This window comes from Phyllobates terribilis, unplaced genomic scaffold (assembly GCF_046119375.1).
Source record: "Phyllobates terribilis strain yellow unplaced genomic scaffold, ASM4611937v1 Scaffold_4__5_contigs__length_816908805, whole genome shotgun sequence".
Lineage (NCBI taxonomy): Eukaryota > Metazoa > Chordata > Amphibia > Anura > Dendrobatidae > Phyllobates > Phyllobates terribilis.
The window spans coordinates 63,596,947-63,621,995 of record NW_027362764.1 but is presented as its reverse complement, the minus strand read 5'-3'; the positions used below and the strand labels follow the sequence as shown (position 1 = coordinate 63,621,995).

Sequence of the window (25,049 nt, the reverse complement as noted above, 5' to 3'; positions counted from 1 at the left end):
AGCTATAATCAGCGAGGAAACATGGCAGTAAATTATCAGCCTTCTATACCATATCCTGTAGATATTCTGTTAACGCATTAAGACCACGGCCTCACTATCAGTATTCGGTCAGTATTCGGTCAGTATTTTTTCTCAGGAGTGGGAGCCAAAACCAGGAGTGGGTGATAAATGCAGAATTGGTGACTTGTTTCTATTATACCTTTTCTCTGATTGTTCCTCACCTGGTTTTGGCTCCCACTCCTGAGAAAAAATACTGACCGAATAGTGACCAAATATTGACAGTGGAGCCGTGGCCTTAGAGGGGTTTTCTGGGCTCAACATAAATTTCTGCAGTTACTCTATATGACTGCAGATTGTCGAATTCTTGTAGTGTGCAATATACACACTGTCAAGATTCCTCTCTGTTTCTGTGGCCGATCGTGGTTTGCATACTTGCCTTCATGCTCCAATTAGTTTCTGGTCCTCTTATCTCATTTTTTCTATTAAGAGTAATGGTTGAGAAGATAGTCGGCAAATGAACGTTAGGGACCAGTGTCCACGTGCTGGAAACAGAGGGCAATCCTGACAGTGCGCATATTACACACTGTCAGGATTCAACAATGTGCAGTCAAATTTATGTTGAGCCCAAAAAAACCCTTTAAAGCATTTACAGGATACCTGGAAGAAATGCTGTAATTGGCTGATAAACTGATAGTTTCCTACGGTGGTGCTGCAGGGAGACTGAACACTTAGTGACAGTTTTCCTTGCTGAAAACAGCTGATTACTTGGGGTTTGTGATTAGCCCCAGTAAAAGGTCTTTTATAAAAAGTAGGACCCTTTCTAGTATATTCTAATCAAATATTGCTACAAAACAGACATTTTTGGGCTATGAGGGATGAATATTTTTTACAACTAATTTTAAAAATAATTGCAATTGTGTTAAAAAAAAACCTCCACAAATAAAACTTTTCTTGCTCCTTATGAATTGATTACTTGCTCGAGGAGGCAAAACGCATTTGTAAATAACTTCAGGTTACAATTATTATATGCAACATTTAGCTAATATTTGTTTTAGTGCTTCATTTCTGCACATGCCAAATGTCACATACCCGGGGCCTAATTTCAATGCATTTTGCTCTTTCTTTTTCCATTCAGTTGCAGACGCACGCAGCGAGGGTCACATAGCTGTGTAAATACGCCGAATACTGTAAACAGATGTCAATAATATTAATTGCCTTGAGCTCCGTCTTTATGTTTTCTTTAGAATTATTTCCAGCAATTGCATCCTGAATCGTTAGTTTTCTTATTATAATCCTCCAGTCTCTCGTTCAGTCCAGGTTTATAACGACCCGTACAATTTATGAGCCCGAGCAAAGTGTTATTAGGGAACATCAAATATACAGGGAGTTTGGAGTCTCATTAAATGAGCTGAGTAAACACCAACTGCGCTTTACGACGAAGGAATTGGCCCCGAATTGTGGTAGAAAATGGTAAACGTCTCGCCGGAACAAATTTGTGTCCATTGATGGATGAGACAACCCTGAATTTATTAGTAATTGTCTATGACATTTTAGTAAGGGGTGGTCACCTGCAATCAGTCTGTGCAAGAATGGTTTTATTAGGGGGTAGTACGTCTTTTAGTCAGGCGTTCCTGGGTGGGGAACTGACGTCTACAGGAAACAGACGTTGGTCAGTGCTCTAATTCATGTGGAGTCTGCATATAATCCAGCAACCATTAGGGCCATCCTGGTCGGACAGTTCCTAAGAATGAGGCGGATTTGCTCCTCTGATGGCAAATTTGAAAGACAGGCCATGGATCTGAAACACAGGTTCAAGCAGAGAGGATATAGTAGGAGATGCGTCAGACGTACTATGAGAGAGCAAAGCGAACCCCTCGCAATGATCTATTACCAACATAGGAAAATTGTAAATGATGGGCAGGAGAAGATCAGATACATCTCCACTTATAATCATGAGTGGAATAATATGATAGGCATTTTGACCAAGTACTGGGCCATTTTGAGAACCGGGCCCTCCCTGGGACCATTCCTTGGTGATTACCCCATTATGACCTCGAGAAGGGCTAAAAATCTGAATAATCTTCCGGTTAGGAGCCATTATGTTCCCGTGAAGCCAAATCCTTTCGGATCCCGTGGACCAACTCTGGGATCCTTTCCCTGTGGTCACTGTCTTGCCTGCGCCAATGTCCTGCGCTCTACCTCGCTCACATCCATCGTTGGTTCACTATAATTTAACATCAGACATCATATATCATGTAGTGCTACTAATGTTATGTATGATGCTACATGTGGTTGTCCATTGGTTTACATCGGTTTAACTTCCAGAGAACTGCGAGTACGGGTGCGCGAGCATGTGCGGGACATTGGCGCGGCCAAGACAGTGGCCAACCCCTTGGAACTCAATGCTATCTATCGCTCGACATTTCAGGGCTGTTCATAATTGTGATCCCAGGTCACTCAGGGTTCGTGGAATCGATGTTGTACATATAGAAGCCCAGGGAGGTAATGTTAAAAAGATCTTGGCCCAAATTGAGACCAAGTGGGTAGTGATTTTTAATACCATGACCCCATATGGTCTCAATGAGTCCCTGAGCTTTTCCCCTTTTCTTTAGTCCTTTGAGACGTTATATATGAACCTGTCCCCGGCCATCATTGGTAGCTTTTTATTTTATGTTACGGTTTTATGTGTTATTTGTTCTTGTGTCATAATTTTTTCTTTCATTTAGATTTTCGGTGCTTGGGATGACCTTTTGGAAATTTAGCCTACACTGTTCCTTTATACCAACTTTAGGATAATGGATGAACAGACCAACACAGAGCATCTACTGGATGATATATACGACTTATATGCTATCATTGTATTGATTATTGTTACCCTCTGTTATATAGTACGGTGATCTGCCAGCCTGTCCCATTGGACTGTGTTACATTTCCCTGGAGCATAGTGTGCCTGCGCCACGCTCCCGCGCATGCGCGGTTTGCTTGACGGCCTAGGCCCATGTGGTGATGCGGCGGACTCACCACGCATGCGCCATCTAGCGCCCTAGGGCATATGAACACCCTTTTCAGTAATGACATTGACAGTCAATACAAAAGGTCCTTCTCTGCCTTGGACCAACATCACCCCTTGAGAAAACAGCAGTACACGCTGCGAAACGAGCATCAGGGTTCCTCCTTCTGCCACCTTGGTCAGCTGCCACCTACCCATATCCCCCTGGTAAGATTACCCCTCTATTTTTGTGCCTAGCCTTACAACCGCTTAATTTGTCACAGCAATACCAGCACTTGTATCTTAGGCATACATTTTGACTCATGGGATTTCTCTTGCCCGCACTTTGCTATTTACAAATGCCATTGTTTTTCTGGGGGAGCTGTGGCAGGTCTTGGCTGACACCCTTTCGTCTAACCGTCATGTCACCGTTTAAATGTATGTTTTTGTAATTTAAACTGAATTTTACTTATGAAATAATAAACATGTGCTTTTATACCAGTATAACTCTGTCTCCTCCGAATTTACAAGGCTATGTTCACACGTTGTGTTTTTTTCCGGTGCATATCTGCTAACTTTTCTCTGGCAGGAAAACAGCTGCGTTAAAAACGCAGGTTTTGGTGCGTTTTTTGCTGTGTTTTTGCTACATTTTTGCTGTGTTTTTTTGACCACTCATTACTTCCTATGGCTGAAAAAAATGCCGCAAAAATGCTGAAAAAACGCAGGTGCGTTTTCATGCTACAAAAAGGCTGAAAGAAGTGACATGCTCTATTTTCCAAAAAAACAACAAGTCGGAAAATACGCAGCAAAAAAAACAAACAACATGTGTGAACAGAGAATTCTGGTTTCTCATAGACTTTGCTGGTACTGCAAAATGCAGCTGAAAATTTGCATAAAAATCTGCAGCAAAATATGCTGCAAACTTGTGTGAACATAGCCTAAAAGTTCCTGGATGGGGGATAGATCTGGAGTGACAGAGGCTTCAGATCTACAAAAGCTCTTCAGCCTCATTTGCATATCAGTTGAAGGGCTGATTTCTCAGTAATAAAGGAATGGACTGGCCATATAAAGGTATTGCTAGACTTGTCTTTGAAAGCGCTACATGCACATATAAATAATTGGGGTGTGAAATCCTGCGGACAGATTCCTTTTAATGCAAACCAATTGGAGAAATGTTTTATCTAATATAATACATATAATACACAGGGTGCAGTTACGACTCTGACTGAACCTCATTTGAATGAATACACACAACGAATACAATTATCCAGACACGACCACTTTTATGTGGAGTTAATGAACCGCATTGTATACTTACCGCTATACTTGCTGCAGGCAGTTTTGCAGGTTGAACACTGTATGGCATCTTCTTTACTTCAAATGACACAATGGCGGTAAGTGAGTAAGATTCATTTTCTCTCTGTAACAAAAAAATATATAACTTCCAAATAAATCTGCGATGCCGTATATGTTGATCGGATAAATACAATTATTTATTAAATTAATTATGTTTTAAAGAAAGAAAATCTATCACCATATTTTAAAACATAAACTACAAACATTATTAAATAGATATATTAGACTCGATGAAGTTCGGTGTACTTACATTGGAAATCCATGTTACAATGGCTGTATAATCTTTTGTGAATGTTTAAGCTCAGTCTCTGCCCACCTAGCCTGACAGCTGCCCAGTATCCCTACTCCCCGATGCTTAGTCTCTGCCCACCTAGACTGACAGCTCCTCAGTGCCCCTCCTCCCTGCTGCTGAATGTCTGCCCACCTGGCCTGATTGATAGCTCCTCAGTGTTCCTCCTCGCTGCTACTGAATATCTGTCCCCTTAGCCTGATTGATAGCTCCTCAGTGTTCCTCCTCGCTGCTACTGAATATCTGTCCCCTTAGCCTGATTGATAGCTCCTCTGTGTCTTTCCTCACTAATGCAGAATCTCTGCTCTCCTAGCCTGATTGACAGTGACTTAATGTCTCTCCTTCTTGCTGCTGAATATCCACCCACATGGCCTAATTGACAGCTCCTCAGTGTCCCTCCTCCCTGCTGCTGAATCTCCATCCACCTAGCATGATTGACAGCTCCTCAGAGTCCCTCCTCCCTGCTGCTGAATCTCCATCCACCTAGCGTGATTGACAGCTCCTCAGTGTCCCTCCTCCCTGCTGCTGAATCTCCATCCACCTAGCCTAACTGACAGCTCCTTAGTGTCCCTCCTCCCTGCTGCTGAATCTCCAGCCACCTAGTGTGATTGACAGCTCCTCAGAGTCCCTCCTCCCTGCTGCTGAATCTGTGTCCACCTACACTGATTATTGTAAATGACCCAATTAATTGAATATACAAGGAGAAAACTGTTACCAACACCATGTTTTTCCACTTTGTTATGTACTGATTCCTCCGAGGAAACTGACCGGATCCCTGGATACAGCGAAGAGGAGCTGCCCTGAGCCATTTTACACTGCATCCTATTATGTGCCTGAACAATAGCACAAGTCCTATAGGTGAGCACCCGACACTATACTAGGAAGCAATGTTATCTGGAACATACTACCTTAGAAGGGCACCGCTGTTTTTTTTGCTCCTTATAACACATAACCTGATTGAGCACTCCTTAATGTCCCTCCTCCCTGCTGCCGAATTTTCGCCCACCTAGCCTGATTGACAGCTCCTCCCTGTTGCTGCTGAAATCTAACACTGCTCAGTACAAACTGTAGCTGTCAGTCAGGCTGGGTAGGTGGAGATTACACATGAACTCAACCTCTCCCGTTCTCTACCTCATTTTAACATCTGCATTACACAGCCATTCTGATATGTATTATCAAAGTAAATACTCTAGTCTCATCAGGTTTAGATTTATTTAATTATGTATGTGATTTATATTGTAAAATCTGGTGACAGATCTGTTTTATAGAGATATTAGAATTTTCTTTAGGTTTGGATATGCAGCCATATTTGCAAAAGTGACAACAGGAAGCACAGCCGAACTGGTTGTCTGTTATGAAACACCAATTGTTGGAAGTCTAAGAGAACAGAAACTGGTACTTAAGACGTAAAAGGAGTTTTCTAAATCAAACTTAAGTGTTGGAAAGCACATGGTCTTAACTTCTTAGATATTTGTTAGGAGAAGTTGTTGTACCCACTGCCCAAGAGCCCATATGATCTAAGCCAACAAAAGAAGACTCCATACTGATGGACTTGTTGTTGCATCTTCAATCCCTCTTCAAGAGGTCATGTTCTTTGGTGGTTGTGGTCTTCTTGTTGAGTTTATTCGACTCATTTCAACACTGAATGTTTATTTTCCTTTACGAAGAAACCTTGGATGACAGAGAAGACCGGCACCGCTCATGGCTTCACCATCCACAAAAACTACTACATTCCCCGGAATAAGAATCCCAGACCCAGATAGGCTTCCTACAGCTCCTCCTAAATCCCTCAGCGCCTCAAACATAAGGAGCAGACTTCCAGAGATGCACAAGCTTTTGGCAATGTGACAGATCACTGGCCCCGCGCAGAGCTCTGAGATTTGCATTTCATCCTCTCCGAAGTCAAAGAAAAAACATTTCCAAAACCTGGAGCCTCCCTGACATTGTGCACAACATTTACTTCCAATTAAAGAAAAAGTGGAGCAGAATAGAATAATTTATGGCTTCTCTTCCCGAAATAATTCGTTACAGACTTTAAATCACACGCACAAATTGAATTCCTTTCCTCCTTTGTTTTGTCTCTGCAGTCTCACTCTATATATAGTGAGAGGTCCCAGGAGACGTGGAGCTGTTTTTATCTCAAGGTTGTATTTTTTTTTTCTGCTGTAAATTTAGACATTTGTACAATGGCGCTCAAGGTGTCAGATACTAAATCAATATGTTATCGTAGGTAGAAAATCAAATGCTCAACTAGTACCGGTGGCTCCCATAGTAGTGAATGGAGAGAGATGAGGACACCTCTCCATTTATTCTTCTCTCTAGATGCAATGGCCTCCTAACCAGGCCGGACAGGGAACAAAGGCCCAACATTTTGAAGATAGGAGAGATCTGAAGATATGGCTATGTTTTATGGCTATCCTGTGGCTGTACCTTAAAGGTATCAGGTGGTAATACCCCTTAAAGGATGTTCTTGGCTATTTCAGACACAGCTAGACTGGTCCATCACAGCAGATCCTTTGGTGGACCCAAGTTTTGACACAAGGTCCAGCAGAAGACAACCCTAACTGAAAGTGTTTAGGAGACTGTTCCTTGCTGTCTGGGACTATATTTTATAGTTTTATTCACAAATAATCTACTGGACTTTTGTTTTGTATAGATAGAGCTTAGTCCTGCCGGATCTTTGACTCTAAATGACCCAATGCACACCAGTTAGACCCTGTAGAAAACCATTGGGTCTCCTAATTCTTTATTCCCTATTCATTTATTTTGGCTATGTTTCTTGAACTGACAATATTGGACAACACCTTTATTGAGGTTTTCCAGGGACAAAATATTTTTTACAAGGGCTCAGATTGGAATAAAAATATATTACAGAAGCAATACTCACCATCGGCAATCCTCCAGTTTCAACACACACCCGGACTTCATAGGTCTCTACTTCTTGAAGCGGTCTCACCACTAACGGAATATGGGCAGGAATTCCATTACAATCACTGGAAATAGAGGTGGCCTGTAGTAGCCAATGACTGAATGAGTGGGCATTTATGGCCAATTTTTTTTATAATCAAGACAGGACCAGGAAATAGAGACCAGTGGGGACCTGGTAAGTGTTGGAACTGGATCAGAGAGGATTCGTAATATTGTACCTACTTTATTTTTTAACCAATCTGAACATTTCAAAAATTCAAACATAATTTTTATTCCCTAGAAAACCCCTTTAAATACTAGAGGACAACCGAGCCTCAGGAACCAATCAATAGATATCCTTTTACACAAGCAGATAAATTGCCTTTAATGGGAGCTGATCGACTCTTGATGATCGTTGATTGGCGCTTTTTAGTTTCCTAACAGCAGATGACTCAAACTATCATCGATGACTCTGGTGGCAAAATACACTGTGTTATACCAAGTGCTCGCAGTATTATGCAGACCTGGATTTCTAGTTATAGATCACTGCCATTTTAGTAATAATTGGAGCTGAATTCCATTGAAAATATAGATTATTTTTAAACAAAAAAGTTTAAACTTTTGCAAAATGAAAAACAAAAATAAACTGCAGAGTAATTGAGACACTATACTGTAAAATAAGTATCTGCTGATATAGGAAGTACACTGTACAATAATCATTTACTGCTAGATCCGGTTTCATTTCTAATCCAGAGATGAATCATCTCATTAATAATTTTCACTTTGATATTTATCCAGAAGCAACTGATCCTGGCCGCCGGACAATGCAAACAATCATTATGTCATTGTACTTACTGCTGCTCCAAAAATAACTCGCTGACTGTCTAGAACAGGGATGTCAAACTCAAACATACAGAGGGCCAAAATTAAAAACTTGGACAAAGTTGCGGGCCAACCAGTATACAATATAATGGGCCCAACATAGCCCTCCATACAGAATAATGGGCCCCACATAGTCCTCCATACAGAATAATGGCCCCACATAGTCCTCCATACCGAATAATGGCCCCACATAGTCCTCCATACAGAATAATGGCCCCGCATAGTCCTCCATACAGTATAATGGGCCCCACATAGTCCTACATACAGAATAATGGGCCCCACATAGTCCTACATACAGAATAATGGCCCCACATAGTCCTCCAAACAGAATAATGGGCACTACATAGTCCTCCATACAGAATAATGGCCCCACATAGTCCTCCATACAGAATAATGGCCCCACATAGTCCTCCATACAGAATAATGGCCCCACATAGTCCTCCATAAAGTATAATGGCCCCACATAGTCCTCCATACAGAATAATGGGCCCCACATAGTCCTCCATACAGAATAATGGGCCCCACATAGTCCTCCATATAAAATAATGGCCCCACATAGTCCTCCATATAAAATAATGGCCCCACATAGTCCTCCATATAGTATAATGGCCCCACATAGTCCTCGATACAGAATAATGGGCCCACATAGTCCTCGATACAGAATAATAGGTCCCACATAGTCCTCCATACAGAATAATTGGCCCACATAGTCCTCAATACAGAATAATGGGTCCCACATAGTCCTCCATACAGAATAATGGGCCCACATAGTCCTCGATACAGAATAATGGCCCCACATAGTCCTCGATACAGAATAATGGGCCCCACATAGTCCTCCATACAGAATAATGGGCCCACATAGTCCTCGATACAGAATAATGGGTCCCACATAGTCCTCCATACAGAATAATGGGCACCACATAGTCCTCCATACAGAAAAATGGCCCCACATAGTCCTCCATACAGAATAATGGGCCCCACATAGTTCTCCATACAGAATAATGGCCCCACATAGTCCTCCATACAGAATAATGGCCCCACATAATCCTCCATACAGAATAATGGGCCCCACGTAGTCCTCCATACAGTATAATGGGCCTCACATAGTCCTCCATACAGAATAATGGCCCCACATAGTCCTCCAAACAGAATAATGGGCACTACATAGTCCTCCATACACTATAATGGCCCTACATAGTCCTCCATACAGAATAATCCTCCAAACAGAATAATGGGCACTACATAGTTCTCCATACAGTATAATGGCCCCACATAGTCCTCCATACAGTATAATGGCCCCACATAGTTCTCCATACATAATAATGGGCCCCACATAGTCCTCCATACAGAATAATCCTCCATACGGAATAATGGGCCCCAAGTAGTCCTCCATACAGTATAATGGGCCCCACATAATCCTCCATACAGAATAACGGCCCCACATAGTACTCCAAACAGAATAATGGGCACTACATAGTCCTCCATACAGTATAATGGCCCCACATAGTCCTCCATACAGAATAATCCTCCATACAGAATAATGGGCCCCACATAGTCCTCCATACATAATAATGGACACCACATAGTCCTCCATACATAATAATGGCCCCACATAGTCCTCCATACAGTATAATCTGCTCCACATAGTGCTCCATACAGAATAATGGGCCCCAGATAGTCCTCCATACAGAATAATGGGCCCCACAGAGTTCTCCATACAGAATAATGGGCCCCACATAGTCCTCCATACAGAATAATAGGCCCCACATTGTCCTCCATGCAGTATAATGGGCCCACATAGTCCTCCATACAGTATAATGGGCCCACATAGTCCTCCATACAGTATAATGGGCCCACATAGTCCTCCATACAGAATAATGGGCTCCACATAGTCCTCGATACAGAATAATGGGCCCACATAGTCCTCCATACAGAATAAGGGGTCCCACATAGTCCTCCATACAGAATAATGGCCCCACATAGTCCTCCATACATAATAATGGGCACCACATAGTCCTCCATAAAGAATAATGACCCCACATAGTCCTCGATACAGAATAATGGCCACACATAGTCCCCCATACAGAATAATGGGCCCCACATAGTCCTCCATACAGAATAATGGCCCCACATAGTCCTCCATACAGTATAATGGGCCCTACATAGTGCTCCATACAGTAATAATGGGCCCCACATAGTCCTCCATACAGAATAATGGGCCCCACATAGTCCTCCATACAGAATAATGGCCCCACATAGTCCTCCATACAGTATAATGGGCCCCACATAGTGCTCCATACAGTAATAATGGGCCCCACATAGTCCTCCATACAGAATAATGACCCCACATAGTCCTCCATACAGAATAATGGCCACACATAGTCCTCCATACAGAATAATGGGCCCCACATAGTCCTCCATACAGAATAATGGCCCCACATAGTCCTCCATATAGAATAATGGCCCCACATAGTCCTCCATACAGTATAATGGGCCCCACATAGTCCTCCATACAGAATAATGGCCCCACATAGTCCTCCATACAGAATAAAGGGCCCCACGTAGTCCTCCATACAGAATAATGGCTCCACATAGTCCTCCATACAGAATAATGGCCCCACACAGTCCTCCACATAGAATTATGACCTCACATAGTGCTCCATACAATATAATGGGCCTCACATAGTCCTCCATACAGAATAATGGCCACACATAGTCCTCCATACAGAATAATGGGCCCCACATAGTCCTCCATACAGAATAATGGCCCCACATAGTCCTCCATACAGAATAATGGCCCCACATAGTCCTCCATACAGTATAATGGGCCCCACATAGTCCTCCATACAGAATAATAGCCCCACATAGTCCTCCATACAGAATAATGGGCCCCACATAGTCCTCCATACAGAATAATGGCCCCACATAGTCCTCCATACAGAATAATGGCCCCACACAGTCCTCCACATAGAATTATGACCTCACATAGTGCTCCATACAATATAATGGGCCCCACATAGTGCTCCATACAGAATAATGGCCCCACATAGTCCTCCGTACAGAATAATGGGCCCCACATAGTCCTCCATACAGAATAATGGGCCCCACGTAGTCCTCCATACAGAATAATGAACCCCACATAGTCCTCCATACAATGTAATGGGCCCCACATAGTCCTCCATACAGAATAATGGGCCCCACATAGTCCTCCATACAGAATAATGGCCCCGTATAGTCCTCCATACAGAGTAATGGGCCCCGTATAGTCCTCCATACAGTATAATGGCCCACACATAGTCCTCCATACAGAATAATGGGCCCCACATAGTGCTCCATACAGAATAATGGGCCCCACATAGTCCTCCATACAGTAATATGGTCCGCACATAGTCCTCCATACAGAATAATGGGCCCCACATAGTGCTCCATACAGAATAATGGGCCCCACATAGTCCTCCATACAGAATAATGGGCCCCACATAGTCCTCCATACAGTAATATGGGAACCACATAGTCCTCCATACAGAATAATGGCCCACATAGTCCTCCATACAGTATTATGGGCCCCACCAAGTTCTTCATACAGAATAATGGCCCCACATAGGAGTGGTGGTTCTGGTGTCGCGGGCCAAATATATATAATCATCCTGAGGGCCAGATTTGGCCAACGGGCCAGAGTTTGACATGAATGGTCTAGAATAAGAATAGTAGATACCCATTGTAGAGTATTGGCAGAGTTAGCCATAAATGGACAGAACTGTTGGAGTCACTCAAGATTGACCCGACTTATTACCTTGTGGGAAAGGGGTAGATCTTCAAATTTACAGTGGTGCCCAGATGCATAACTTACAGCTTCTGGACCCCAATTATAAGCCTGCATCCGACCGATCATACTGGTGTCCAGTGCCGGACTGGAGTGGCAAGCGCCCAACAGTAACACTGACTCTGGTGGCCCACTGTTCAGCTACATGCAAATATCACATTACCCTCATTCACAAATTTGACTATGTTTCTATATAATAATAAACGGTGATGAGATGCTGCTCTAGTCTGTACATAATGAAACAAATCTCTTGTACCAACTATTTCTCATATTAGGTGGAGTACGGCCCACCGGGGGATTCTCCTGTTCTGCTGTGGGCCAGTCCAAGCCTGCTGGTGTTCTCTTATGTTTCACTGTTGCAGTTGTTATTTCTACAATTTCAGTTTGTTTTTTGAAAGTGGAAAGAAAAGTAAAAGAACTCACAAACAAGGAGAAAAGATACCAAAATGTTGAGTTTGGTTGGACTTACCTGGAGGAATGTTTCTGCCCATATCCGGGATCGTATCTTTATCACTGCCCGTTCAGCGCCTCCTAATCCCTTTGCTTTGCAGGAGATTGTTAAACATTTCACATTGGTGCAATTCTGCAATGAGAAAAATACACAAATACATTAAAGGGGGCTTCCATGCATATTCAATATCAGATTGTTGGGGGTGTAACACACAGGACCTCCGTAGACTGCGTAGTGGCTGTTGCTGAGAACAGCAGATCAGCTCTTACTGAAGTGAGTAGGAGCTGAGCTGCAGGACCTGTTTTTAGCAAAGAGGCTGACCAAATGAAAAAAAAACGCATAAACACATCCTTTAATGATATATTAGTCTATAGTGGTCAATAAGGGGGCACAACTCCCTACATCTATATATATAATCGTCTTATCCCGTCTGTCTGTCTTTCTGTCTGTCTGTCCAGGAAATCCCGCGTCGCTGATTGGTCTGGCAGCGGCCAATCAGTGACGCGGGATTTCAGAAAAAAGATGGCGGCCGTTAGCGGCTCATCTGCGGGACGGAGCTCAGCAGCGATGCAGCCGGGAGATGACCGGCGCGAGGCGCTCATCTCCCGGCCGCTAGCAGCAGAAGGACCCCGACCGCCGGCGCCGCTGACCTCCATGCGGCTAGGGTGTCAAGGGAGGACTGGGGAGCGGCGCTGCGGGTCGGGATACTTCTGCTGGAGCGCCCGCTCATCTCACGGCTTCTCGCAGCGGAAGTAGCCGCACAGGCAGCGGCGCTGACCTCCATGCGGCTAGGGTGTCAAGGGAGGACCGGGGAGCGGTGCTGCGGGTTGGGATACTTCTGCTGCGAGAAGCCGCTCATCTCCCGGGGCGGGAAGTAGCCGCACAGGCAGCGCAGCTTCCCCGGTCCTCACCAATACGATTCCGCTCCCCGGTCCTCACCAATACGATTGGTGAGGACCGGGTCTCCGCCCGCGACCAATCAGTGATCTTGGCGCCACATTTAAACAGTGCGGTGCTGATTGGTCGCGGACGCTGCCCGCGACCAATCAGCGATTTTGGCGCCACATTTAAATAGCGTCCGCGACCAATCACCGATCTTGGCGCCACATTTAAACAGTGCGGTGCTGATTGGTCGCGGACGCTGCCCGCGACCAATCAGCGATTTTGGCGCCACATTTAAACACTGCTGTGCTGATTGGTCGCGGCTGGTGTCTGCGACCTATCAGCGAGATTGGCGCCAAATTTAAACAACGCTCTGCTGATTGGTCGTGGCTGCCAGCCAAGACCAATCAGCGAGATTGGCGCCAAATTTAAACAAAGCTCTGATGATTGGTCGCGGACTCCAGCCGCAACCAATCAGCGAGACTGGCGCCAAATTTAAACAACGCTCTGATGATTGGTCGCGGACTCCAGCCGCGAACAATCAGCGAGATTGGCGCCAAATTTAAACAACGCTCTGATGATTGGTCGCGGACTCCAGCCGCGAACAATCAGCGAGATTGGCGCCAAATTTAAACAACGCTCTGATGATTGGTCGCGGACTCCAGCCGCGACCAATCAGCGAGATTGGCGCCAAATTTAAACAACGCTCTGCTGATTAGTCGCATTAAATTTGGCGACAATAATACTGATTATTCGCGACCGGTAACCGCGACCAATCAGCAGAGCGGTGTTTAAATTTGGCGCCAATATCGCTGATTGGTCGCGGTTGCCGGCCGCGACTAATCAGCATTATTGGCGCCAAATTTAAACCCCCCTCTGCTGATTAGTTGCGACCGCCGGCTGTGACCAATCTGCGATATAGGCGCCAAATTTTAACACCGCTTTGCTGATTGGTCACGGTTGCCGGCCTCGACCAATCAGCGATTTTGGCGCCAAATTTAAACACCGCTCTGCTGATTGCGCCCGGTCGGCCGCATACATATTCTAGAATACCCGATGCGTTAGAATCGGGCCACCATCTAGTTTATTAATAATGGGCTATTTGTAACCATAAAAAAGAGGGTAGTTGATTTCACCTAATTTGCTAAGAGTCACATGCTCCTGAAAGAAGCTTTAAACTTATAAACTCTAAACTAGTTTCTCTTGCTGTTTGTTGGTCTGCAGCATTTCTACGTGATCAGTTTGTCTTGCAGAAATGTAGAAGAGAACACAAGGGTTTATTCTCCTGATGATCAGTTCCATCTTCGGCTGGAGAATAGCTGAAGCTCCAGCCCCTCAGACAGAGAAAAGGGGAGAGGCTCCTGCTGCAAGTAGTTGTCTTATAGCCACACACAGGACAATGAGACGGAGGAGAGGAGGCATGGCTGAGACATGCGCAGAAGATTTCTTTATATATTTCTCAGTATAAATTGAAATATAAGTAAAAAATAAGATCAAAGAAAAGAAGGAGATTAAAGGAGGTGTTGTTCGAATTTTTATTTCTTTTGTGCATTTTCTGTTCTTAATATCTTTTTAATAAAATCTTTACTTCTGCTAAATGAGGTAAGACATATGCGTAATTAGGGATAACATAAATGCTTTCTTTAGCTCACTTTTCTGGACTGCTCTTTACTGTAAGGAAGGAAGACAAGTTTTGAAAATTTTGATGCAAAATTTTGCTAAATTTTGGATGAAACTTTTTAGCCTGTAATTTTTTTTTCCTTTTAGACAAAATGAGCATATACTGAATATTATCTGTAGGCCTCTGTGTCCACTTTAACAAGAAAAATGGCAATAACATGAAATAGAAGGGGAAATTCTCCACCATTTACAATCTACTATTCCAACTGGATTTAGTAGGCAACACCTGAATTTCAGGTTAGGAAGCTTTACTTTACTTTAGGTGCATTACAAATTTGGTTGAGGGCACCTGGAGCTTAGTTTGGTGAAAATTTCAGATTTTTTGGGGGGGCTTCTGAAGCGAGACCCACAGGTCGCCAGGTGAGATTTAGTATAAATGTTGAAACAACAATTTTATCTAATTTGTTGGAAACAATTTTCCTTAGAAATGTCTCTCTTGTCTTCTGTTTTGGTATGCTAGAAAAGTATTCTTCTTATCTACAACAGATTTATGGACCAAGCCAGCAAAATAATTACAAGATCTTCCAATAACTATTACAAAAAAAAATGGGAACAAAAAATATTTCCAGACGAGAAAACAAGCCAATGACCTGGAGCAAATAATCAAATGTGTTTCTTATTAACGACTTGAACAACATGTGTATCCTTCAATCTTTCATAAATCCAAGAGATGGAAACGTCACACTTGTTCCAATGAACAGATACAGGAGAGTGAAACTGCTCAGAGACACTACATGGCGGTAGCCTGATTTAGCAGGACAAGGCAAAAGTCTTAAACTTTTGGGAGCCATCAGGCAAAGGGTCAAATGTTTCCTCCAAGACATGGAAAAACTGAAGGTTTTTGACTATTTTTTATCCTACTGCCTGCCTTCTGTATGTCTACATATGAATTGTCAGGTAATCTATGCAGGATCTTGATGGAGTATCCAATAATAACAAGTTATCGGTGGGGTTTCGACTACTGAGACTCCCACTAATTTTGAGAGTTTCCATCCCATGTCCCCTCATTGGAATGGAGTAATGGTGTCGCATTTGCCCTCCACTCAAACTCTATAAGACTGTCAAGCAGCATGAGTTGAACAGCTTTGTTCCATTCATGTCTTGGAGGAAAAATTCAGGGGTCTTTTGGGTGCCATGAGCCAAGTTGACAAATGCCGTTGGTCCTGGTGTTGTTTGACCATAATCAACCTTCCAGCTAGCATAAACCTAATCATGTACCTAGGGTTACCTACACATAAAATGAACTGTCTACTCTGAAAGGGGCATTACCATAATTTTAGCATACAATCTTTGCCAAAAATGATCTTTCAGAATATTCTGCAGAGGTTTCCGAAAGTGAAAAGGCTTTTATGAACTTTCTGCCCCAGACACCTAAGACTGCGTGTTTATGTCTACGTGATAGTCAAAGTGACCAAGTTACCAAGACGTAGAGGAAACACTGAGGGCTCATGTGCTCTTTTTGGTCAAATGGTGTTTCCTTCGAGACACTGAGATGCCAGAGCACTTGACTATAATTACCTATCCAGGTGCATTTTTGGGCAACCTAAACAAGTTGTTCATGAAATGATGTTTTAGAACGTTCTGCAGAGTTCCCACAAATTTCATGGCCAAGGATGAACATTTAGGTCTACGCGAGAAGGAGGGTTGAGCCAAGTCAAAACACTTTGGTATCTCCAAGTCAGGGAGGAACTTCTCAGCAGTCCTAATGTGTAATTCTTCAAATGCGAAGCTATAACATAAAGTTGGTGTGAATTGATTCACAAGACCTGGTCCATTGGCCATGTCACTATTCTGTGGTTGCTGAATGGGATCCTCGAGAACCACCTTCTATTTTACAGGTGCCTCCTCTGCGGCTCTTCTTTTGATTAGCCGGCTTAGCACAATGTCACATGTGCATCATGCTGTAACGATGATGTTGAGTACGGTTGGCTAATCAAAATGAGAGCCACAGATACCGGGGATATAAGGGGCGATTCTCAGGGCTCCCAACCAGTGGCCATAGATTGCTGAAGGACAAGGTCCAACTCTACAATCAAGCTATCCTAATGTTAGTCCTCCCATGTAATTGATATCAGAGTCTATATGATTATGGGGAGATCGGGGAAGATAGCTTTCGGCTGAACAAGCGTTCTTACCATATGATGCCATATTCTTACCAGTAGTTTAGTTAAAATGGGGTTATGCCTCAGAGGTTCAGCCATCGCTATGTCTCTTCGACTCACAGCATGAGACACACTGGAATTTCGTAGGAAAGCAGCTAATTCTGGAGTGTCTTCAGGTTCACTTGACTAAAGAGACATCAATAAAAGCATTAGAAAACTGAAATGTCTGATAATCTGATAGGTGATGAGTCTGAAACCTTCCAAAATGGAACTTTTATTTCATGTACCGAATCCCATGATGACTGCTCGTAATCAAATGGGGCAAGAGTACAAATTTTTGATGGTAGACTATTTTCAGTAAAGCAAAAACTCACATAAACAGCCAGAAACTTCAAAAATGAAATAGTAATTAAAACTGATACTAGAATAATAAGCGTGTACTCAAAACCAGATTGGGAGTGACGGGGGTTTGGAGGTCATTGAGCAAATATATCAATGGCAAATGGTCTTCTTTAAAGAAATATTGGATCAAGAGTTACTAAATTATATATAATTATATTATATATAATGGTGCTTATCTCATATTTTAGAAATGGCACATGGTGGGGGTAGGATGATGTGGGCTTCCGAGTGGTGGAGACCCCAAAGCTATAGCCTCAGTAGCCCCTGCTATATTCCAGCTGTGGATATCTCCAGGGAAAGACCATACGGCATCAGGCATCTTGCGTCTAGAAGCCGAGGCCATGTAAATCCTGGATTTATATTCTGTCCTATATGGGGGTCACAACCAGACTTCACGATATTAGCTCCTCAGTGAGTCACTCTTCCGCCCTACACATATATATACAGTACAGACCAAAAGTTTGGACACACCTTCTCATTTAAAGATTTTTCTGTATTTTCATGACTTTGAAAATTGTACATTCACACTGAAGGCATCAAAACTATGAATTAACATGTTGAGAATCTGGGTGGTGGAACCTCTGTGCTGCGGTGCAAGGAGGGACCCAGAGGGGCGTAACTAAGTATCAACTCGGACCGACCTAGGTCGTACGGCGGCTAACGACTCCGTGACCAGGGAGGGACCGAGCAGAGGGACCAGGTGCTACTCAGGGGACGACCTTGTAAGGGAGCAGGTGACTCCCACGGGTCAGATGGCTAGGACTGACCGGTATAGCAGATGGGCACAGCAGGCAGGCTGACGAGTGGTCCTGGTGGATGGACTGGCAGACACGACAGGCGACAGCCTCTAGGTAGGCTGTCAGGTGGTCACTGCAAGTGACGGGCAGAAGCCTCCAGGTAGGCAGACAGGTGGTCACGGCAAGTGACAGGCAGGAGCCTCTAGGTAGGCTGTCAGGTGGTCACGGCAAGTGACGGGCAGGAGCCTCTAGGTAGGCACGGCAGGTAGCAAGCAGGAGCCTCCAGGTAGGCACGGCAGGTAGCAAGCAGGAGCCTCCAGGTAGGCACGGCAGGTAGCAAGCAGGTGCTTCCAGGTAAGCAGGCGGCCCATAGACAGACTGGCGGACTGAACGGAAGACAGACTGTCGGGCTGGAGAGTAGTCAGGCTGGCGGACTGGACTGATTGGCTGGCGGGCAGGACTAGTAGTCAGGCTAGCAGTGGGACCTGAGGGCTGAAGCAGAGGTGAGTACACTGTGCATCAACTATTGCTTGGGCACCTCCATATTGGAGGAGGTGCTTTATATATGGGAGGACCTCCGGCAATTGGCCGGGGACTCCTTAGGGCGGCGCGCGCGGCCCCTTCAAGAGGGAGGGAGCGCGCGCGCGCCCTAAGCACAGTGCCCGGGAAGCTGCGTGCGCCGGTAGAAGCAGGAAGAGGAGCACTGGAGGACACACGGCAGGGAGCGCGGCGGTGAGAGAGAAAGCGTCTCTGCCTGGCAGGGGGCAGAGATGCCGATGCTACATAACACATGTGGAATTATATACTTAACAGAAAAGTGTGAAACAACTGAAAATATGTCTTATATTCTAGGTTCTTCAAAGTAGCCACCTTTTGCTTTGATGACTGCTTTGCACACTCTTGGCATTCTCTTGATGAGCTTCAAGAGGTAGTCACCGGAAATGGTCTTCCAACAATCTTGAAGGAGTTCCCAGAGATGCTTAGCACTTGTTGGCCCTTTTGCCTTCACTCTGCGGTCCAGCTCACCCCAAACCATCTCGATTGGGTTCAGGTCTGGTGACTGTGGAGGCCAGGTCATCTGGCGTAGCACCCCATGTGTTAATTCATAGTTTTGATGCCTTCAGTGTGAATGTACAATTTTCAAAGTCATGAAAATACAGAAAAATCTTTAAATGAGAAGGTGTGTCCAAACGTTTGGTCGGTACTGTATATATAACTATCTTCCTTTTTTTCTTATTAAATGTTAGTAAATCAGCATTGTGCCCTATAAACCATCCATTCTAATTTTCGGGAAGGAAAGAAAATTCGTTCTCTGTTCCATTAGTGCGACTTCAATAAAAGATGAAATGTACGAGGGAAATTAACTAACGGCTGCTAGCAGTAAAGGAATTATCCCTGGACAGGATAGACGGAAACCCGCACATGTGTAGCCCATATGGGGCAGAAAATAGAAGGATATTATCTCATAAATCCCACGGGTGGCAAAGCCGTACATGAAGTAGAGAAGCGCGGAGACAAATAGGACCCTGTGGTGAAGTTACCGTATCGAGAAAGCTGCAAAAGTTTTAATCTCAATCCCTGTAGAGAAATTTAAGGATACTGACACCGCTGAACATCTAATCCATGAGCAACGTGGATTATCCGGGTATTATCCATGGCATAAGCGAGAAGACTTTTATTGACTCACTCTATGGGAAACTGTCAGAAATGCTCCACTTAAAGGGGGTGATCATAAATATTCAAAGACAAGTGAATACAAAATGTAAAAATATTGACCTATGATAAAAAAAAAAGTTTTCCAACACTTGGAAACCTGTCTATAATGTTTAGCGGATGGCAGCTTAAGTGGAGTAACTCTTGCTCTGGAGGACTCAGCACTGTTATGTATTCCATTCATTTAAATTTGTGTCATGCAATACCACATATTGCCTATAGGAGCTGCTGCAGGGGAATTTTATGGTCAGAAGGGATTTCAAAGTGGCGATCATAGTGATCAGCTAATTATTGGTGTTGTTTCCTTTGAAAAAAAAAGAAGTTGTCTGGTTGTTAGAATTTCTTTAAGCATGATATGTCGCGAATTTGTCTTTGTAACATACCTTAATTTTCAAAGAGTTAATTGCACTGTTTGGCTGACACTGTAAGGGACCCTCTGTCTCAATGTTAAATATATAAAGAAGGTACTTCTCCTTGTCCAGGACAGGCCATTCCACAGTAACGTGTGTTTCACCTATTGCACTTGGTCCAATATTATGCAGCTTAAAACAAAAACAGAAAAAAATTTTTTTATTACAAATTGTATTTTTATCGTTTTTCTTTCTAAGACTCTCATTGATTTCAGTGGATGAGGATTGTGTACCCAAATAACCACCTCTCCGATGAAAACCAGGACTAAGAATTCTTCATTCACGAGATCAGAGAGACACTAGAAATGTCACATTTTGGGATATTTAGTTGAGGTGCCATAAGTCCCATATTGTGAAAAGTACTTTGAAAGGGTGTGCAGACTTTTGGAACAATTTTAAATGCCTATAAAGTATAAAAAAAGATCACTGTGCCTGTAATGTTACAGAATACAACCAGAACGCATGTGTAGTTTGATCCCGCTAGATTTCTTTTTGTCTGTATTCTAGAAGAAACAGGAGCCAGAAGAGGTGCAGTAACACCTGATTGTGAGATCAGACTACCGACAAAGTTTGTAGTCTGTAACCATGGAAGCACACTGATCTGCATAGGAGCTGTATACACAAAATGGTAGGAGATTATATTGCAGAAATTTGGTACAATAACAAAAAAGTAGCAAAAGTATACATACCCTTAAAGACTATGGACACGTTTAACATGGATACATTGGTACATATGTGAATACTTGGTGGCTCAGTGGTTAGCAATGTTGCTTTGCCGCAGTGGGTTCCTGGGTTCAAATCCCACCAAAGTCAACATCTGCAAGTAGTTTGTATGGGTTTCCTCCCACATTCCAAACACATACGTATAGAGAATGTAGATAGTGATCCCAATGGGGACAGTGATGATGATGTCTGTAAGGCGCTGTGCAATTAATGGGACTATATAAGCAAGTAAAATAAATAAATACTTTAAATAAAATTGCAAGCTTCAGCCTTCATTCCTTCATTCATTTTCATACCCCCTGATATGAAGCCTGATGCAAGCTTCAGACTTTTCTCTTGTGGGATTTTCTCTCTTGGTAATATAGGTTGAATGTGAGCTTTGTGTGTATGCAGGGTGCTAGTGTCTTCATTAGCTCCTATAGCAGCACAGCTTCTATCCTGCACTTACTTCCTCTTCATTTGCTTTCCTCCTTTTCTATAACCTGTTGGATCAGCCCTCTCCAAGACTGAACATGCTGTCTTCTTGGGAAAGGCTTTTAAAATCTATGAACAACCCCTTACTCTTCCCTCCTGCTATCTCTATCACTGAGATAAGTAAAAGGGAGAGCAGAGAGAGGCATCATGAGCAGGAAGGATTTGTAACATTTTTGAGGATCAATCAGCTAGATAAAGGGCTTACAGACTTTTGCTGCAGCAAAACAGTAGAAAATGAAGACTATTTTAAGGAGCAATTACACATTTAAAAAAAATCTGTGCAAAAGTGTTCATTGCATCTAAGTTTACTGCTACATTGTAAGCTGAGTTATACCTCGTAGATGTGTTGAACTAAGGGTCCTATTTCCACTTCTTCTGTCGGTTTTTTCTTGGGTTCCCAGTCAGGAATAGGTAGGACAACTTGCGGGGGGAGAGACACTCTACATGAAAAATATTTAGAAATTAATATAAGTGGTTAGTATTAATTATATATATAGGATTTATTCATCTAAATGGGATTTTTGGGGGGATGGAAGCTCATAGATTTTGGGATATTTCAGCAACAGAATCTACCATGTATGAATTAACCATAGTTCCAACTTGCATACAACAGTTTTAGACTTGATGGTCCTAATCAGTGCAAAATATGGAAACCAGCTCATAGTAACTGATCCTATTAATCATGACATGCAGAAAATCCACATGTTCCTTTTGAAGGGTCACATCTAGAGAGTGTTGTAATGTATATCCTGTCTCATCCAATCCGGCGACAAAGTACAGATATCCATTTAATGTAATCACTGACATCGGAAAGGTTCCCAGATACAAGATAAATTGGGGTAACCCTGCAAGAAATCAAAGATGGAAGCTGGACTTCAAGGATTCCATTAGCAAAATTGCTGTCCATTTGCAAAATCTTGAGAAACTCTCTTTATCCCACAGTTTACACAACTGTAGCTGGTTATCCCTAATCACTTATTTCCTCCCATGATTTCCTGGTTGAGGCTACTACACTAACCAGAAGACCAGAATCCGGTCGGTTTGGGAGGACTAAAAAAAAAAAAGAGGTTAAGATGAGGAAATACAGTATTTCTAATGATTCCTAGCAGGGTATATTGTCTGAGGTCATGGACTCAAATCTCTTTACAATACAGCAGATGATGGAAACTAGGTCCTGAGATTTTATGACCTCGCAATGAAAGCCACGTTGTAAAGATCGGTGCTATTTTATGGAGATGTTCGAGAAGTAATACGAGCCTTGTAGCCCAATATTGTATTCTTTTTAAGTATCTTAATTTCTCCATTGGTCTCCCCCTTTTTAGATGAAGAAGTCTCCAATTTTATCCTCCTCCCGGGAACAAGGAACCTGTTTCATTTTACTGTAAGTGATGGCAGCACATGCTGTTTGGATTTACTAACACGTTCCTGGAGGTCACCAAAGTCCAAGGCTCCGTCTGCGCACTGAGAAAGGAAAAAAAGCAGATGCAGCATATTCCAGCAGCCTGGATATGCTATCAAACAAGACGGAGACTGCTATTCCCCCGCCCCATATGATAAGTAAGCCTTATTAACTTCAGTTTTTAAGGATTTGCTCCTTTATTGGTCTTTCCATGAAGTCTTGGTACATTTTCGATAGTATTGAAATGGATACATATTGGGCTGTTACGGGATTCCTATAGTAAGGGTCGTAATATCCATCGTGTTCATAATTTTATCCGCTAACCTTGAGACTTATAACTTACTGATCGATGGGGATCTGTCTGCTCGGACCCCCAGCAATCCTGAGATCTATGCAAAAGCCAGATTTACATGGAGTGGTCCACACGTTGACCATTCATTTTATAAGAGACTGCCAGAGGAAGCTGAGTGCTGCTTTAAAAGGTATCACAGTCATTTTTTTTACTATTTTCATAAATTAAAAATGAAAATATAAAGTCATTTTGAATATAATCTCAATTAAATACAAATTCTATTGTTTTTTGTCTACGGTTCCTATGCAGACTTAAGCATCTCCATGGTAACAGACTACAAACACTCGATGGTAACAGACTACAAAACAAAACTGTGTAGTTTGATCCTGCATTAGTGTTTCGACCTGCCCTCCTTGCTCTTACTAACATACATTTGGTAGACTTGTAAGAAGGACCAGACAGATAGATGGCAATGTGAGGATCAGACTACACTGAGCTTGTTTGTAGTCTGTTTCCATGGAGATATGTAAGCCTGATGAGGATCTGCTGTACACAAAACAATAGGAGACTATTTAAAAGGTTGCTACATTTTTTATTATCTTAAATTCGATTGTTTATGTAGAAATGTTGCACCATTTACAATTTAATATGGTGATTTTTACAGACCGTGAACACAGTCTTGCCATATGCATAGAGCCTGTATTTAGGGACACACAGTCCCTATGGGTCCTTGATACAGAGCAATAGACACTTTAGAGGTGTAATATGATATCTCCATGAGGCACTAGAAGAACTGCTTGTCCACCATAACACATTTGTTGGGGGCATGCTAAAATTGTATTACTCACAGATTTAGTCTGAAACCTTGGTACGAAATCTTAAACATAAGGCGGTACAGTACCAGCCCAAAGCAGGATATGGATTACATATTATGGAGTTTCCAAGGTGGATATAAAATATGCCCCAATGGCCCCTAAAGATAGTTACAGCAGCATAATTTCTACAAATGTATATAAACAGTATAAGGTACAGGTACGGCGATGGGGTCAAAAATAACCCCAAAATGTTATTTTGGTTGTTCACAAAACTGGAGACAATAAGGGTTTTTGGCAAAGTGCCAAATCTAACTACCCTGAGCTCAAATCCTCCTCATCACAGTGTAAAAATAGTGAAACCATTATACTACATGACTTTTAGACGTTACTTCATAAAGACGCTGCTGAATAAATATCAGACAGTTAGTGGGTAGGTGATTTCTTCATCTATTTTATACCGGTCAGCACTATTATGTTTGAATACCCAGATAACCTCTTTACTTCAACCAGTGGACCAAGATTTGCATTGATAGTGGGTATCCACATGTGGCACTATGACTTGGATAACGCAGCTGTCATCAAAAAACATGAAGCCGTACTAGAGATCTACATAGGTCTGCTCTCTAAAACCCTCTGTGGGCTATACATTTCCTGATATTGATATTCAGTGATATAAATGGTTCAGAATATGCATATAAGTAGTAAGGTCCCCTTTAGGCAGTT

General features: G+C 42.9%; 1 protein-coding gene across 1 annotated transcript in view; it reads right to left on the bottom strand.

Moving 5' to 3' along the window:
* ITGA8 (integrin subunit alpha 8) overlaps positions 1–25,049 on the bottom strand; it is a 244,324-nt gene that overhangs the window by 20,442 nt on the left and 198,833 nt on the right. The window contains exons 24-28 of the mRNA XM_073677424.1: positions 22,155–22,260; positions 20,597–20,755; positions 17,416–17,547; positions 12,716–12,829; positions 4,308–4,409 (exon numbers count right to left, since the gene is read on the bottom strand). Coding sequence (XP_073533525.1) covers positions 4,308–4,409; positions 12,716–12,829; positions 17,416–17,547; positions 20,597–20,755; positions 22,155–22,260 — 613 coding nt within the window. The remainder of the gene's footprint in view (positions 1–4,307; positions 4,410–12,715; positions 12,830–17,415; positions 17,548–20,596; positions 20,756–22,154; positions 22,261–25,049) is intronic.